Below are 14,331 nucleotides of genomic sequence, written 5' to 3'. Positions count from 1 at the left end.
ATTATTTTCATTAAGTGTTGTACTTAAGTGAAAATAAAAATGAATGCTTCATGAATTTAAAGAATAGATTTATTAACAATATACAATCTATTATATTTTTAATTTAAATAATAAAAAAATAAATACTTGAACATCACATATTTTATTCCAGCATTATTTTTCTTTTAATGTAGAAATCTATTCAAAGTAAAATCTATCTTAAAAATTACTGATTAGTATGAAAAGTAATTTCATACTAATTTCATTGTTGTGTGTAGGTAAAATTTGATTTGTACATTAATACATATAATAATAGATTACTATATAATTTCCTTCCATTCTCAATATCCTATTTACAACAAAAATGACTTAAAAATAGTTTATGGCCACATAATTTTTTGGATTTTTTTTTTTGTCTCATTCTGAAAAAAAATATTTTTACTGTATCTTTTGTTTTTTCAATAAAAATGAATAAATGAAATGGTAATGTTTAAATAAAATGTTTTTTACTTGATCATCTATTTTGCGCTTAAATCCATTTTCAAATTGAGTATTATCTGTGCATAAATTAGAAAGACCATTTACATTTGACACAGCATCATCATCATCATCTTTAGGTTGATTTAATCTGTTGTTATTAGCCGAATTTGAAAGATCTTCTAAATTAGAACTGTATAAAAACTGATCAAGTTAATATATTATTTTCTTATATTACAGATATTTCTAAATGTAATCACCTTTTTAAATCCAACTCTTTTCCTGTTGCTGTAGGTATTTTTCGTGTTACCCTGAGTTCATGCAATTTCTTTCCTAAATATTTTGCTACATTATACTGTCTTTGGGGTAAAGGTAAAACTGTCTTTTTATATATTTTTATTAATTCTGTCTTAGTGTAGATTCTGTTATTTGGTAGTTCTTTGCACCTCTGAAATTGAAGTTAAGAATAAATTACATATACTTCGGAAAGATAAACTTTTAGTAATAAAATTTATGGTTCAATCACCTACACTCTTATTTATTAGACTTATTAAATCTTTTTCTGATAATGATTCTGGATGTACAAGTAGTCTGGGATTAATTGACATTTTAAATAAACTTTTTCACAAAACTCCACTGAAAATCTTAAAATTCACACTTAACTACCCTTGAAAAATAAATGATTTTGTCAATTGTTCTCGATCAGCAAATTTTTTTTTCTTCAATTGATGGACTTAATTCATCTGATAAAAATTAAGCCTTGATTAAAAGCAGTTACCCTAGATATCAATTTCTGTACATCTTATCGATAATAACTGATACTCGATAGAAATCATTGTTGTAGGTATTGCCTGTTTATGCGACAGTATGATTAAAGTTGATATGCAATTAATATGGTATACAATAAGTATATAAATGTAGCACGAGTGCCGACTGCGGTTGAATCGCGCAGCGCGCTATAGAAGGTTATATTGTGTCCATGGTTATAACTGAAGGGTGCATGTCTATGGCTCTTGACTCCAACGAGCGCGGGAAAATGACATTGTTCAATTTTTTACATAATCTCACAATTTCGACGATTCTTAATATCATATCATATTCATCAGCTTTAAAAAATCATTTTTCAACAATACAAATCCCCAAACAAAAGACGTTGAATATTGTTATAATTAAACTTGAAAAGGTAGCCAATGATTTACACACATTTATCTTTCCTAAAGAAAAAGGTTTTGTCAATATTTTGATTTTTAATGCTAAAATATATTAAAAAATTTTTAATTGATGAACATTTTAATTGATAAAAACAAACATAAATTACGTTTACTTGAAAAAAGCGCTATCTGATAGTAAATGACGCATGTGCTTTGCGTTTTAAGTGTACAACAACATCAATGAATCTCTTTGGCATAGCTGTATAATATATAGTGCACCGAGCGCACGCAACTTGAGCAGTAGGCAAAGTTCATTTATTTCGATGATAACAATTTACAATACCCAAGTGTTTCGTCATAAGCAATGATTTTTTATAGGTTCATTTATTTCACGCCTTTGTAATTGATCATCGCGATTCAATTTTTTTTCGATTAGTACTTTGGCATCTCTGTCCATTTTTATGTTCAAGGTTGAATAAACCAAAGGACTTGGGGCAACTAATCAGTATAAACTTGCGTCCAATCTTTCATAAACAGTTCATATCAAAGACGCTATTTTAAAGTAGATTCGTTTCAGCTTTAGTACACGATCGATGCAGAAATGTATCATTCAGTTTTTTTATTAAAAATCAGTGTATGATGGAGCAGCAGACAATATTTATCACTCGTTAAATGAAAGATTTAACCATAATTAGAACCTGTTTAAAAAGTCAGAATAAAAAGCAAGCAAAAAATGAAGGTTGGTTTATGGAATTTTCATCTTGAAATCACATGACGAACACCCCAATACGTATTCCTGGCTGAAGTACCTTCATTTTCTTGAATTTCTTCCAAATGAAGATCAGTTATTGTAAAAATTTATTGTTGAGAAATCTATACTTCAAACTCTTCAAAAACAATAAATATAGCTTTTGTTTGGTCCAAATTGAAATTCATAACAAACATGTCAAAAGGATTAACTATGGAATCGCTGCATGAATATATATTAGCAGCGATTAATGATATCATTATTTGGTGGGCTTGGTATCTAGCCGAGATATCATTTCAATTGATTATTTCAGTAATTTCTTATATTATAGTATGTGTCTTTCTATATTTTCTTTTAAAAAAAGTGGATTCTACTGCATGGCAATTACCAGGTCCACCAAATAGATTATTGCTAGTCACAGCTCATCCAGATGATGAAGTTATGTTTTTTGGTCCAATGATTTATTGGATTGTACAAAAAAACAAAAGTAATATACATCTTCTTTGTCTATCTCAAGGTAACTTGTAATTCATTTATTAATAATTTAAATGTATCATCAACTGATTCTTTTCTTATTAAATGATTATTACAGGTGGATGTAAAAAAAGAAAAGAAGAATTATTCGAAAGTGCAAAACGTCTTGGTATTCCTGCAGCAAATGTTACCATTATGACGTATGTATTCATTAATCATTATCAATATTAAAATTTCTACTTATTGATCCTCATTGGTTAATAATTTTATGCAGGTGTACAGAATTACCTGATCATCCAAAAATCCAATGGCCTGAAGAAGTGATAGCGGAGAATGTTCTTCAGTTCATAGAAATGTATAAAATGGACGCTGTAGTTACTTTCGATAAGCATGGTGTGAGTAGGCACAAGAATCACATTTCTTTATTTTATGCAATAGCATCTCTATGCATAGAGAAAAAAGTACCTACATGTAAGTGAATATTTTAAAAAAAGTAAAAAAGTAATCTTTCATAGTTCAATTAATTATACTTACTTTATAATATTTTTGAAAAAATTTTCAGATTGTAAATTATATACCCTGGAATCTGTAAATATTTTTCGAAAGTATACTCTAATATTTGATTTACCAATCAGTTTGTTATCTGCACCTTATTGGTACTTAATTTCATATCAACAGCGATATTACATAAAAGTAAGACTTTTCTTTATTAAAAATATTATTTTTTAGTGCTCATACTAAACTTAATTTCTAATTTAATTTTAGAATGCCATGAGAGCTCACTCTTCGCAGTATGTGTGGTTTCGCCAATTGTACATGATTTTTTCTCGTTATACATTGATAAATACCCTCCATGAAGTCAATTTACTTGATCTTGAACTGGATCTCCAATTTGATGATGACGATGACTGAATTTATATAGATATTTTATGAATCAAAATGTATATATCTTCTATTGTTAAAGAATTTATTTATTTACTATGAAAATTAATTAAAAAATAAACACATAAGTGATAATTTTCAAATCGAAATTTTATTAGCATTTAAATACACCCATTTGTTGAAATTAAAATTATAGTCTTAAGGAACAATTAAAGTCAAATGTCAAGATAAATTTTCTTTATTGTTTTCCATCAACACTAATGAACATTTGATATAATAATGGCAAATGAATTAACAAATTTAGTAAAGAGATGAATGGTCTGAAAGAATCAAATCTTTTTGCTTCTCTCCAACATAGCAATAGAGAATTTTTTTAATTCATCATATAATATATTCATTTATCAAAAATTGCAGAATATCTGATCAATTCAAATCGATATGTCGCGCTAAAATTTACTAACATATTTTTGATTCAGATTACTAAATTTAATTTAGCTTGCCTTCGATTAGACCGTCTGGATATAATCTATTTATAATTTAGCATTTGCATAATGCTCTAACGTTTATGGGGGTTGACTTTAATCATTTAATAAATTTGGCACATTCAAAGTTTTCGTGCGAAGTAAGTATTGTCAATGGTTCATAACTTATGCAAATTTTTATAAAAAAGACTCATACCACACTTTTGGACATAAAAGTAGCTTCGTTAATGAAAATTAAATGACGATTTTCAAAAAGAAAATAGCGCAGAAAAAAAATGAAATGAATTTTATTTTTATATGTCAAATAAAGTAAAATCTTTTCCTGCAATTGATTCTTGAATATTATATAATTGAAGAAACGAAAAAACCAAAAAATAAGTATAAATAAAATGTAATTGATATTACAAGCTATGAGAGTATAAAGCACAAAACTTCAAAAATTAAAATTCAATACATTACATGAAATAACAGCCTGTGCAGCTCAATGTTTTGTCATAAACGTAAAAATCTCGAATTTTTATACAGAACAAGTAGAAAACTAACTTATGAATGCATTTTGGAATGTTTGGTCGCAAGATGTATCGGCGGTATGCGTTATAAAAATTTATAGTTAATACTAAATACTGAAATCACAATTTGCGATCTTAACGCAACAACACTTCACATATACTCGCATAATTATTTGTACGCAAGTAGATTCGTTTAAATAGTGCCTTAAATTTAAATAAAATCATTTCAAAAACATCAATAATTCGTAGGTCGATGAATATTTTTCAACAGCCTTTCATTGAATATCTTGAATAATCTGAATTCTGTGCAACGTACATTTAGTAATCTAAATAAACACAATACTTTATATTTTCACATACTTTTTATATCTTACGATAAACTTGAAGTGATGTCAGTAGATGTGGTTTATTATTATAATAGACACGAGAACTTCAATGCATTATGCTTAGAAATTTTGAAAAATCTATTTTCTTTCACAATTTCAAAAACGACCATTTCTATTTTTATAAGTTTATTCAAGGATCAAAATCGAATGAATATGGATAAATTTTATAAAAGTATGATTCATGTATCCACGTCGATTTTTAATTTTGATTCTATTTTAATCAACTGATTCTATTTTGGTATAGACTTTTCAAAATTTCAAAGTTTAACGAGCTCCTTGAGTTGACTAGAAATTAAATGATGTTGACCAAGGTAATACACTATGAATAATGATTGGTTTACAATAATAATTTCTTATATATTTTTGTACAAGATTGTGCAACTTTGATTTGTCATTTTTTTGGAATTATAAAAACGTATTTCAAAAGTTTGAAAAAGTATTAGGAAGTACATTGTAGTGTATGTATGTAAGTATTTTTTTGTGCTTTTTGATTAAATATCAAAATCAAGATTCATAATATTCTTCTTGGTCATTTACAATATTTATTTTCATTGCCTACCTCAAGAGTCGGAGGAAAAAGTACTTTCAACAAGTGAATGAGTTGAGTTTGCTTTTAATTTTACAATTACCGCTATTTATACGATATAAAGATCTTACAATTTCTTTTGTTTAGTTACCAACTCAAAATCGAATTTCTCCCTCATTTAGCATTGAAACAACTTTTTCCTAGATACAATATAATCTAATTTATATCAGTGCTCATTATTGAGACATTCATAATTTTGCGCGTAAATACTTAAAATAATCGCGGTTCCATGGACGGCATAGTGTGTTCCCGCAAGATCCTCCAGTCGATTATTAAGCACTCAGACATTTAGTGACCGTCGATTCAAAGGAGTCCTTTAACTTAGTCATTGTTTGCGACGAACATGACTCTTCTCCGATAATCAATAATAAAAAAAAAACAAAATAAAAAAGGATATAACAATATGAGTGCCGTACATAGTTGTACTATCGATCGATCGCCAAGTGGCGAGTTAACTCTCCTCGTAAACGGACTCGAGCGTTTCTGAGCATTTTTTGGCATCTTTTCAAGTTAATTTTTACGTTCACTCCGCATCACTTAACTTTTCGTAAACCATGAATTTATAGAACTACTTCAACAATGATTTATAAATTTTTTTTTCAAGAGTTCTTTTTTTACACGGATAAAAACTTCACAGCTATCAACTAAAAAGAGCATCAGTTCGATATTCGCATTCAATTATTCTTTAAAAATAAATAATCAATTTCAATACGATGTATTAATTAACAGCTGTGAAGGTCAGGATAATGACAAAGTGATATTTTACTAATTATTTACCTGCTGGTTGAGATTCGATAACACTAAATCACGAAAGAAAAATGTATTATTATCATCAATTAATTAATTACTTGATTAATTAATTAATTAATTAATAAAAAAGGTCAGTCCTCGCTCAGGTCTAGAAATAGTCGACTCATCGGCTTCTTGGAGAACGCGCGAGCGTCCTAAAGAACGATGGGATGATGACAGATCACAATTAAAGCCGATTTAAATGATGTCCTAATGAAATTTTAAATTGTTTACGAGGGGTTCATAACGAAGATCTCGCGGGCTGTATCCTAAAATCTATCTTTTCCTCGCAGAGTGCCCATTCCCGGTTGAGGTGAATCTGGTGCTACATTTTCTTGTAAATATTGCATTTCCTGCAACTCCTGGAACTTTTCATGGTCTCGAATGTGTGCGTAATTGGCAGATAAGCACATTAAGAAGTGAACTAGCGAGAGTAATACTAAAATAGTTGCGATGGTCGCTAAAATGAACATGAGTATTGCTGGCTCAGAGTAATCTTTGCAGAAAAGTTTGACCTCTTGCTGACCACAGACCTTCATATCTTCTTCCCGAGTACCATTGGGAAACATGAAATCTGGAGGTGAGAAAATTCACTGTTATACAAAATTTCTCTAAAATATTTAGACGTTATCAAAATATATCATTCAACTTACTGAATTGAGTAAAGTCAATACATTGGTCGAAAGTTTTAACGCGCGGATTGTCGCACATTTTACAGAAATTGTGGAAGACAAAAGTAGCGATGACCAGGAAAGCAAAAATCAGCGTCCAGAAGATTTGCAAGATGTAGGTAATGGTCATGAACTGCAAAATAAAATTCATTTTTATAAATGATTTCATTAATTAATTTTGATTGATTTGATTTAGTCGAGATATAAAAGACGTACAAAAGCGCAAGAAATCCTTCCACCAACTCTAGTTCTCCAAGCACGGTAGACTTTGGTCCTTGTGGCACCAGTAGCTAAGCAACCGACGCACAGGATCATAAAACCCAAAGCTGCCATGCTCGCTCCAATGACCGCGAATATCATTTTAATGGCTTCGAGCCATAAGCGTTTTATGTGGAAGACATCGCTGATCATCAGGCTAACGAGTGTTGCGCCGCGGTACATCGTGCCACAAAACACACCCACCCCGATGCAGCACATTATGGTTGCAATCAGGGTGGCATATGGAATGCGCGACATACAGTCCTTGCACATGTTGCCTGCAAATGAAAGAAGTACTCGCATTATTTGGATGCCTGCTTTCATGCATTTTCGAAATTATTGAACCAATAGAGCGCGAATAAAAGGTCTAACAGGACACCGGACTTCCCGTACTTATAAAGTTTGTCGAGATATCATCATAGTAAACAATGCGCTCTCTTTCTTTTTGAAAAACGTAAATCAAGTGCATCAATAATACTTTTCCTTGCTATAAAGATTCATTAACAAGTATAATTTATGTAAATGGTTACACAAGATATCTTTAATACTCAACTTTTTTTACAATTACTTGAGTAATACTTAATTAACTATTGCACATAGTATTTCTAAAATTATTCAATTCAAGTTCAGGACCACTACGACAAAAATTAAAATCTTAAATGTTATTCTATATCGTAAAACTTAACATAAGACTCATTAAACTCTGTAATTTTGTTTTTGAATTTTATATCAATGTAAACTTTAGCTAAAAGTTTTAAAAAGTTTACAAAGTACAGTTGTAAACTTAACCTAACTTTGTAAAATATGCTTCCAAGTTTCAATAAACCCCTCCCTCTTTTCACATAATATATATACAATTTATATTCATCTAATCAGTTGTATCTAATTTGAAATTACTTACTATCTGCATCATTCAAATAGTCACCATGCAAACTATGTTCAGAAAATCTATCAACACTCATGGCACTTTCATAATACTTTTTTCTTAAAGGCATTTCACTAAAACTTTGTCTGTTTCTTCTACCCATTGTTTAAAAAGATATATCAACTTAGATTTGTCAATAAAAAACAAAGGCTAAAAATTCAATTAACTTTATTTCTGTAAAGATATAAATGAAATAATTTCAGCACAATCTTTAAGCAGAGCAGAAAAGAAGTCACTAAATTGAAGATAAATGAGAAACTGGGTACTGTTGTACTGTGGATGACTAATACTGCTCTCACTATTTCAAGAAATACTTTGATAAGATTACTCTTTATCTTTCATTGGATCATCTGTTGTGTACAGCATGCTATGTTTATTTAAAACTATGTATTTTTCATACTTAATTAAGATCAACACAATTATTTTGGACATAAAAATCATTTTCTCCTTTTGTTAATTTCAATAATTAACATTCCAGGGATGTAATCATAACTTGAATGAATATCTTAGATGTGTCATCAATGAATGTGGATAATCACAATGAATGATGCAAAATTGAAGCTTATTAAAGAAGTTAAATAGCTTTGTTTATTATTTATTAGCTTTGTTGTAATCATCTTATTCAATACTTTTCTATTTTTGAAAATTTTTAAAAATGTGAAAAAAAATTTAATGTTTATTTTTATTAATTATATTATAAAAGTAAAACAGGATCTTGATGAAAAAGCTAATATCATTTATAAAACTTCCCAAAATAAAGAATTGGTAAGTTTTTAATAATACTTAAAATTATTATGTATACTATGTTTGTAATTATCTATGAAATATCATAAACTGAACTTGATTCATTTCAATTATCATATTTCTATGATGATAATCTCAGTGTCAACTGTATCCAGTAATATTTAATTCTTTCTGATTCATCTTTAGTAGTGAAAATTTTAAGAGAAAATTATATTTTATTATTTGAAACAATAAAAGACTACTATGATACTTGAACTCTTTATGTAATATTTAAATTAAACATTAAAAGTAGAGCGTGTTAATTAATATTGCCATGCGACTAAATTGTGGCATCAATGGCGCCCTGATTTAAAACGCGTTCGAGGCTAAACGCGACGCGAATAAATTGAACGAAAATTAATCACTAATTATAATCTATGCGCGTCTCGTAAAAAAATATTTTCAAACTCGTAGTCTAAATATTGAAAATGCATTCGCTAGCATGAAGAACAATAAACAGTCTATGATAATGCAAGTAACAATGAGAGCATGAGTGTAGTAAATTTGACCCAGTGAAGTTGGAGCATTGACCTAATATGTTAGATAAGATCATAGCAAATTCACAAGATTTTGGTCTTAACTTATTAGCGAGCTTTCAATTTACTAACACTAGTTTTTTATACTTTGATCAACATGTACAAAAAAATATGTAAAAAAGTGTTTGATCAATATTTGCGATCATAGTAAATGCGCAACAATTACAATACCGTCGAAACAGATATCTGTGATAATCCAGTCTCAAATTTCAACAAACAGAAAATCATTGTGATGTAAAGTTCTAACAAAGCTCGCAAACAATTTGTACGTTCGATCCCATAAAATAAACCTCAACAGCGTACATATGCGATTGTATTGGTACAGTTTCAAGAATGCAATCGCTTACGCGAGTGTATAATATATACCTATATAAATACTAGACGCCGTCTGAATCGTAGAACTAAGGCTGGAATAGTGGTGGGGAGACGCTGCACCTTTTGTTTCGTATGGGACTTGTATTTATAATGTAAGCTAAGATGTCTCGGGTTATGCGTTGCGCATGGAATGAAGAAAGAGAGAGAGAGAGAGAAAAGTACGTATGTATTATATGTTGTATACGCGTATACAAACACGATGCGAGTCTGATCTGAGAGTCATTAAAATGACGAGGACTTTTCTTATTATGCGCGTGCTATACGATTCTGCCATGGACTCACCCATTTTTGCGACAAAGCGTCTTCGTTGCGCTGTTTTTTTCCAACGAGAGAATAGAAAGTCGCGGGCCCTGAGAGCTGCCGCGCGACTATGTCCAGATGAAAGTTGCAGTCGATTTGCGACCGAGACTGCGGCGCAGCGGCAACACCTTGTCTTTCAACGGCGAGCGACACAAACGAATTCGATAGTAGGTATATTATATATCTATATCTGTGGATGAAAGCGCGCTCGGAGCAGGTGGCGGCGTTCGCTCTTCGAACTGGCTCACAGGTTCACTGCACACCCACGTAAGATGTACTGCATAATACAGCGGTCAGCAAAGAACATCGAATTGCACAGAAGCACAAACACGCAAACGAAACTCTCACAACAGTCCGTAGATATAATGTCGATGAGCGCCGACGCTCGCTTTAACCAGACTCGATCGACTCACGCGCTAACGACGACTGGCTCGCTCGAGGATTGTGCGAATACGTGCACTTGACGCCGCCAGAGACCAGAGTTTATAGTTGCGCACTGAACGTCCTGTAGGTTCTCTACACATAATCTATACCTATATACCTACCTGCATACAACGCATACAAACTACTGCTACATTTCACGCACTCTTTAGAGATTCACCTCTCTTCTATACTACGAGTCCTGTACATACCTGCCTATGGATCAAGGTAATATTTGCAGGTAACTATGAAGGTGTTTGATACGTGGCTGTTACTATGATAAACACCCTGCAGACTGCCTGATGTTCTACAAAAGTTGCTGACTCTGTGAGCCGTATAGAATATTTCTTTATTCACGGACGGGCTAGCCACGAGTCGGCCCGAATACGGCGAGGCATTCGAATTTACATGCTTGGCAGTTATATTACGTTCAGTTCAACTGGCTATTAGCATTTGCTATGTCGCAATTCTTCAGTAAAGCTTGGCAATTCAATTTAGGTACTTACGATTCCGAATAGTCGTCTTGATTTCTCTTCCTTTTTACTGGATCGCTAAAAGACGATGAGAACTTTTTGTATTTTCATTTTTTGACATTTCCCATATATATACCAATTGATGTGCCGTCTGAAGGCCTAAACTCAGCTTAATAAGAAAGTATAATAAATGACTGCGTACTACAATATCGTTCGCGTTTTGCAAATGTTACAATTGTAAATACAGCGCAGTAAAGACTCTACCTATGCCAACCAATGTTTAACTAACTTTGTAGTTATTATTGCTCTATATTTCAACACAAAGGTATTATAGAATTAATCTAGAAAATGTCAAAAACTACCCGTTGGTTATTCCAAATCGCAGCTTGCGCATAGCCATCATATTTAAATGATGAAAAAAAATTTGGAAAATTCGTAACACAAACCATAAACCAACGCCTACAATTCTGGTAAAATTATTTTCAATTAAATGCATATTAGCACCATATATGCGTGACAAAATTAAAAGAAATAAATTATTTTAATTACTATCGTGTTTTGCTAAATAAAATAAACGAGGACTTATCCTAGTGTACTTTTGATCATCGTATTATAGCGTAATAATTAACAATTGAGCGTTATATTAAATCCCGGACTTTATTGCAAAAAGTATCACATTTCAATAATGTTGTCTAAAATTATGCCATCCAGATGATACGGAAAGCCAGAATATTGTGATAACCGTGATTTTGGAGTCAGCAAATGTTTTTGATTCTATAAATTATCAAAAGAATCCGGTAACATGGAAAATGTTCCGATAAGACGTTTTTAAATAATACAGTAACAATATCAGAATGTTGTATAACGCGTCAGCGTGGAGACTGAAACCCCTCAGTTTTTCATCAGAATCTCGCGAGGTATTCAACAGTTAATAACAAATGCTTTTAAATAAACAAATCGCCAAAAGTCAACATGACTTAATAAATAATTGAAAATCATTAACACGAGAGAAAAATATCAAGAGTACTTTATAATTTGGAATTCAAAGCACTTTATAATTTGGAAGTTCAAAGCTCATCATTCCAATAGTGGGGATCGATTTGTGCTGAAACATTGATAACATTGTCAAAAATTTAGTTTAAACAAAAAAGTAAAAAAAATGTTCACGCTCTCTCAAAATCAAATTTCCGGTTTCATATCGGATGTTTGCCATTTTGTGGAGTTTACCACACGGCGTTCGTATTACCACCTTTTTCTATACCTTAATTTTTCTTTAAAAAAATATTAACGTTACGTTATATATATAACGGTACGTTATCTCAAAAGTTTAAATTCATTCTAAAAACAATTGATTTATTAACTACTTGCAATATATTGTAAACTGACTCATTGAAATTAAGCAAGTAAACATAATTCAAAAACTTGAAAAAGCCACTAAGTGGTAGCAAAATTTTGTGTCAATTCAAATAAATATTACTAATATTCAACAATTTTTTAAATCAAAATTTGAATCAGTAATAGCCAAATTAAAAATAAAATTTGATTTCAACTATTTTAAATTATTAAAGTATTTGCTATTATGATTTTATATTTTGATAACGTGAAGGTGATTTATTTATTATGGTAGCATATAAACATAAAGATATTATCAATTTTTTTATTTAATTTAAAAAAAAATTCAATTTAATTGGATCCTTAAATTTACATTATTAAATAATATATTTACAATCTTAGATTCTTTAACTTTTTATACATATAATACATATGATGTACACATGACTGATACTTTAAACGTTTAAAGTAAATATAATGAAATTTATATACAATGAAATGTACATTTCTTAAATTACAAAAAATGTCGACTAGTCAATTGATGTTGTTTTGCGTACATTTTTTTGACTTATTTTTCTTTTCTTAAAAGAAACTACTGGCTTTTCGTCATCGCTATCATCAAGAGATAAATGCGTAACAGTTTTTTCTTTGAATTCCCTTTTAACAACAGGAGGGTCTTTACAACTTATTACTGGTGCTTCTGGTTCTTCTACTTTTGGTAATTGCCAATTTATCGTTGGCTGTTCAACAGTTTTTATAACTGTCCATGAACCATAAGGTTGAGGTTTTTCTGGTACACTGTAATCTCGCCTATAAGGTATCTCTTCTTTGACATCTGCATCACTTTGTTTTTGTTCATTTTGTTTGCGAATGAGCTTCATTTTTTCTCGAAGTGCATTTGCTCTTTGCTCTTCAAACAAGTCTTTTTTTTCTATTTTTTCTTGTTCATCTATTTCTTTCAGCAACTCTGCTTGCAATTCTTGCTCTTTGGCTTCTTCGGCTTGTTCTTCTAATGACATATAACCTTCCAATGGAGGTTCCCACATAGTTTCATTAGTTTCAGTATTCCAATAATAAGAATATCCTTGAGACTTGACTTCATACCAAACTTTTCTGACTGCTATACCTGTACCTAGTTTTGAATCTTTTTTGCCTTTACTATTCTTCTTGTTACCTTCAGCATCACTCTTAGCTTTGGCCGCTTCTTTTTTTGCTGCTTTTGCATCACGAGCAGCTATTTTTGCTAATTTTTGAGCAGCAAATGGATCACAAGGATCTACATCAGCAGCAGTATACTTAGGGCGAGTTACTTTAGGTATATTAACATTCCTTGGATGGGCTTCTGGTGAAGCATCCGGTACTTGATTTGGATTAGTTGAAGCAAACGATTTTTCAGATAATCTACTTTCACTTTTTTGTTGCATGATAGCTTGAGCAGACATATCAGTATGATTTGCAGCTAAATCCTTCATGTAAGCAGCCATAGCTGCTTTTTCCATCGATTGTAGGTTATCTTCAAACTTTTTTTGTTGTTTAATTTGTTTCATACCTATTTTGTGACTCTCTTTAATACGTTTAGCGACATTTTCTTTGTGGCGTTTGCCATTTTCATGAAACTCGATGCTAGGTTTATTGTCGGCAATCCAACATTTACAAAAGTCGCAATGTTTGCGTGCTTGAGATTTCCAATAGTCAGCCATGGTCGTTCACAAATTCACGTTCACTGTTTCACTGACGTAGTTAGACTGATACAGGCTTGAAAGTGCGAGCACTGCGAGCCGCGAGGCGCGAGCCG

The 14,331-nt window shown here is 31.0% G+C and overlaps 4 protein-coding genes across 11 annotated transcripts; 1 reads left to right on the top strand and 3 right to left on the bottom strand.

Moving 5' to 3' along the window:
- Positions 1-51: 51 nt before the first annotated feature.
- On the bottom strand, positions 52-1,364 carry LOC106657936. The gene is made up of 4 exons (XM_014379650.2): positions 987-1,364; positions 717-904; positions 490-649; positions 52-401 (listed from the first exon to the last, which is right to left on the bottom strand). The coding sequence occupies exons 1-4, from the start codon at positions 1,062-1,064 to the stop codon at positions 360-362; spliced, it is 468 nt and encodes a 155-aa protein (XP_014235136.1). The 5' UTR covers positions 1,065-1,364; the 3' UTR covers positions 52-359.
- Positions 1,365-1,563: 199 nt separating this feature from the next.
- On the top strand, positions 1,564-3,764 carry LOC106657918 (N-acetylglucosaminyl-phosphatidylinositol de-N-acetylase). 5 transcript variants are annotated; one of them, XM_023460806.1, is made up of 6 exons: positions 1,564-1,639; positions 2,078-2,872; positions 2,948-3,029; positions 3,104-3,300; positions 3,392-3,522; positions 3,595-3,764. In XM_023460806.1, exons 2-6 carry the CDS (start codon positions 2,551-2,553, stop codon positions 3,739-3,741), a joined length of 879 nt encoding a protein of 292 aa, XP_023316574.1. In that variant the 5' UTR covers positions 1,564-1,639; positions 2,078-2,550; the 3' UTR covers positions 3,742-3,764. The 5 variants fall into 5 exon arrangements, with proteins under 5 accessions (XP_023316574.1, XP_014235115.1, XP_014235116.1 ...); XM_014379629.2 differs by lacking the exon at positions 1,564-1,639 and adding an exon at positions 1,869-1,907 and having other exon boundaries at positions 1,986-2,872; XM_014379630.2 differs by lacking the exon at positions 1,564-1,639 and adding an exon at positions 1,895-1,985.
- A 2,288-nt stretch (positions 3,765-6,052) lies between these two features.
- LOC106657872 (neuronal membrane glycoprotein M6-a) lies at positions 6,053-11,360 on the bottom strand. Of its 4 annotated transcripts, none has more exons than XM_023460829.1 (4): positions 11,238-11,360; positions 7,351-7,670; positions 7,117-7,267; positions 6,053-7,037 (listed from the first exon to the last, which is right to left on the bottom strand). In XM_023460829.1, the coding sequence occupies exons 2-4, from the start codon at positions 7,663-7,665 to the stop codon at positions 6,733-6,735; spliced, it is 771 nt and encodes a 256-aa protein (XP_023316597.1). In that variant the 5' UTR covers positions 7,666-7,670; positions 11,238-11,360; the 3' UTR covers positions 6,053-6,732. The 4 variants fall into 4 exon arrangements, with proteins under 4 accessions (XP_023316597.1, XP_014235053.1, XP_014235052.1 ...); XM_014379567.2 differs by lacking the exon at positions 11,238-11,360 and adding an exon at positions 10,944-11,039; XM_014379566.2 differs by lacking the exon at positions 11,238-11,360 and adding an exon at positions 10,294-10,887.
- Positions 11,361-12,840: 1,480 nt separating this feature from the next.
- Positions 12,841-14,299, bottom strand: LOC106657910 (WW domain-binding protein 4). Its single transcript, XM_014379610.2, has one exon. It carries the CDS (start codon positions 14,234-14,236, stop codon positions 13,067-13,069), a length of 1,170 nt encoding a protein of 389 aa, XP_014235096.1. The 5' UTR covers positions 14,237-14,299; the 3' UTR covers positions 12,841-13,066.
- Between the last annotated feature and the right edge of the window lie 32 nt (positions 14,300-14,331).

This window comes from Trichogramma pretiosum, unplaced genomic scaffold (genome assembly GCF_000599845.2).
Source record: "Trichogramma pretiosum strain Unisexual culture from Peru unplaced genomic scaffold, Tpre_2.0 scaffold6, whole genome shotgun sequence".
Classification (NCBI taxonomy): Eukaryota; Metazoa; Arthropoda; class Insecta; order Hymenoptera; family Trichogrammatidae; genus Trichogramma; species Trichogramma pretiosum.
This window is presented reverse-complemented; position numbering and strand designations above follow the sequence as displayed.

What these genes read in the sequence shown, in the direction of transcription:
- LOC106657936 (XM_014379650.2), bottom strand. Translation starts at nt 1,064, where the DNA reads ATGTCAATTAATCCCAGACTACTTGTACATCCAGAATCATTATCAGAA. An exon ending in TAAGTCTAATAAATAAGAGT is followed by an intron (nt 905 to 986) that starts GTAGGTGATTGA and finishes CTTCAATTTCAG; the next exon opens with AGGTGCAAAGAACTACCAAA. An exon ending in AGCGCAAAATAGATGATCAA is followed by an intron (nt 402 to 489) that starts GTAAAAAACATT and finishes ATTTTTTTTCAG; the next exon opens with AATGAGACAAAAAAAAAAAT.
- LOC106657918 (XM_023460806.1), top strand. Translation starts at nt 2,551, where the DNA reads ATGTCAAAAGGATTAACTATGGAATCGCTGCATGAATATATATTAGCA. An exon ending in TCTTCTTTGTCTATCTCAAG is followed by an intron (nt 2,873 to 2,947) that starts GTAACTTGTAAT and finishes TGATTATTACAG; the next exon opens with GTGGATGTAAAAAAAGAAAA. An exon ending in GCAAATGTTACCATTATGAC is followed by an intron (nt 3,030 to 3,103) that starts GTATGTATTCAT and finishes AATTTTATGCAG; the next exon opens with GTGTACAGAATTACCTGATC.
- LOC106657872 (XM_014379565.2), bottom strand. Translation starts at nt 8,420, where the DNA reads ATGGGTAGAAGAAACAGACAAAGTTTTAGTGAAATGCCTTTAAGAAAA. An exon ending in CTATTTGAATGATGCAGATA is followed by an intron (nt 7,671 to 8,293) that starts GTAAGTAATTTC and finishes TTTCATTTGCAG; the next exon opens with GCAACATGTGCAAGGACTGT. An exon ending in GAAGGATTTCTTGCGCTTTT is followed by an intron (nt 7,268 to 7,350) that starts GTACGTCTTTTA and finishes TTTATTTTGCAG; the next exon opens with TTCATGACCATTACCTACAT.
- LOC106657910 (XM_014379610.2), bottom strand. Translation starts at nt 14,236, where the DNA reads ATGGCTGACTATTGGAAATCTCAAGCACGCAAACATTGCGACTTTTGT.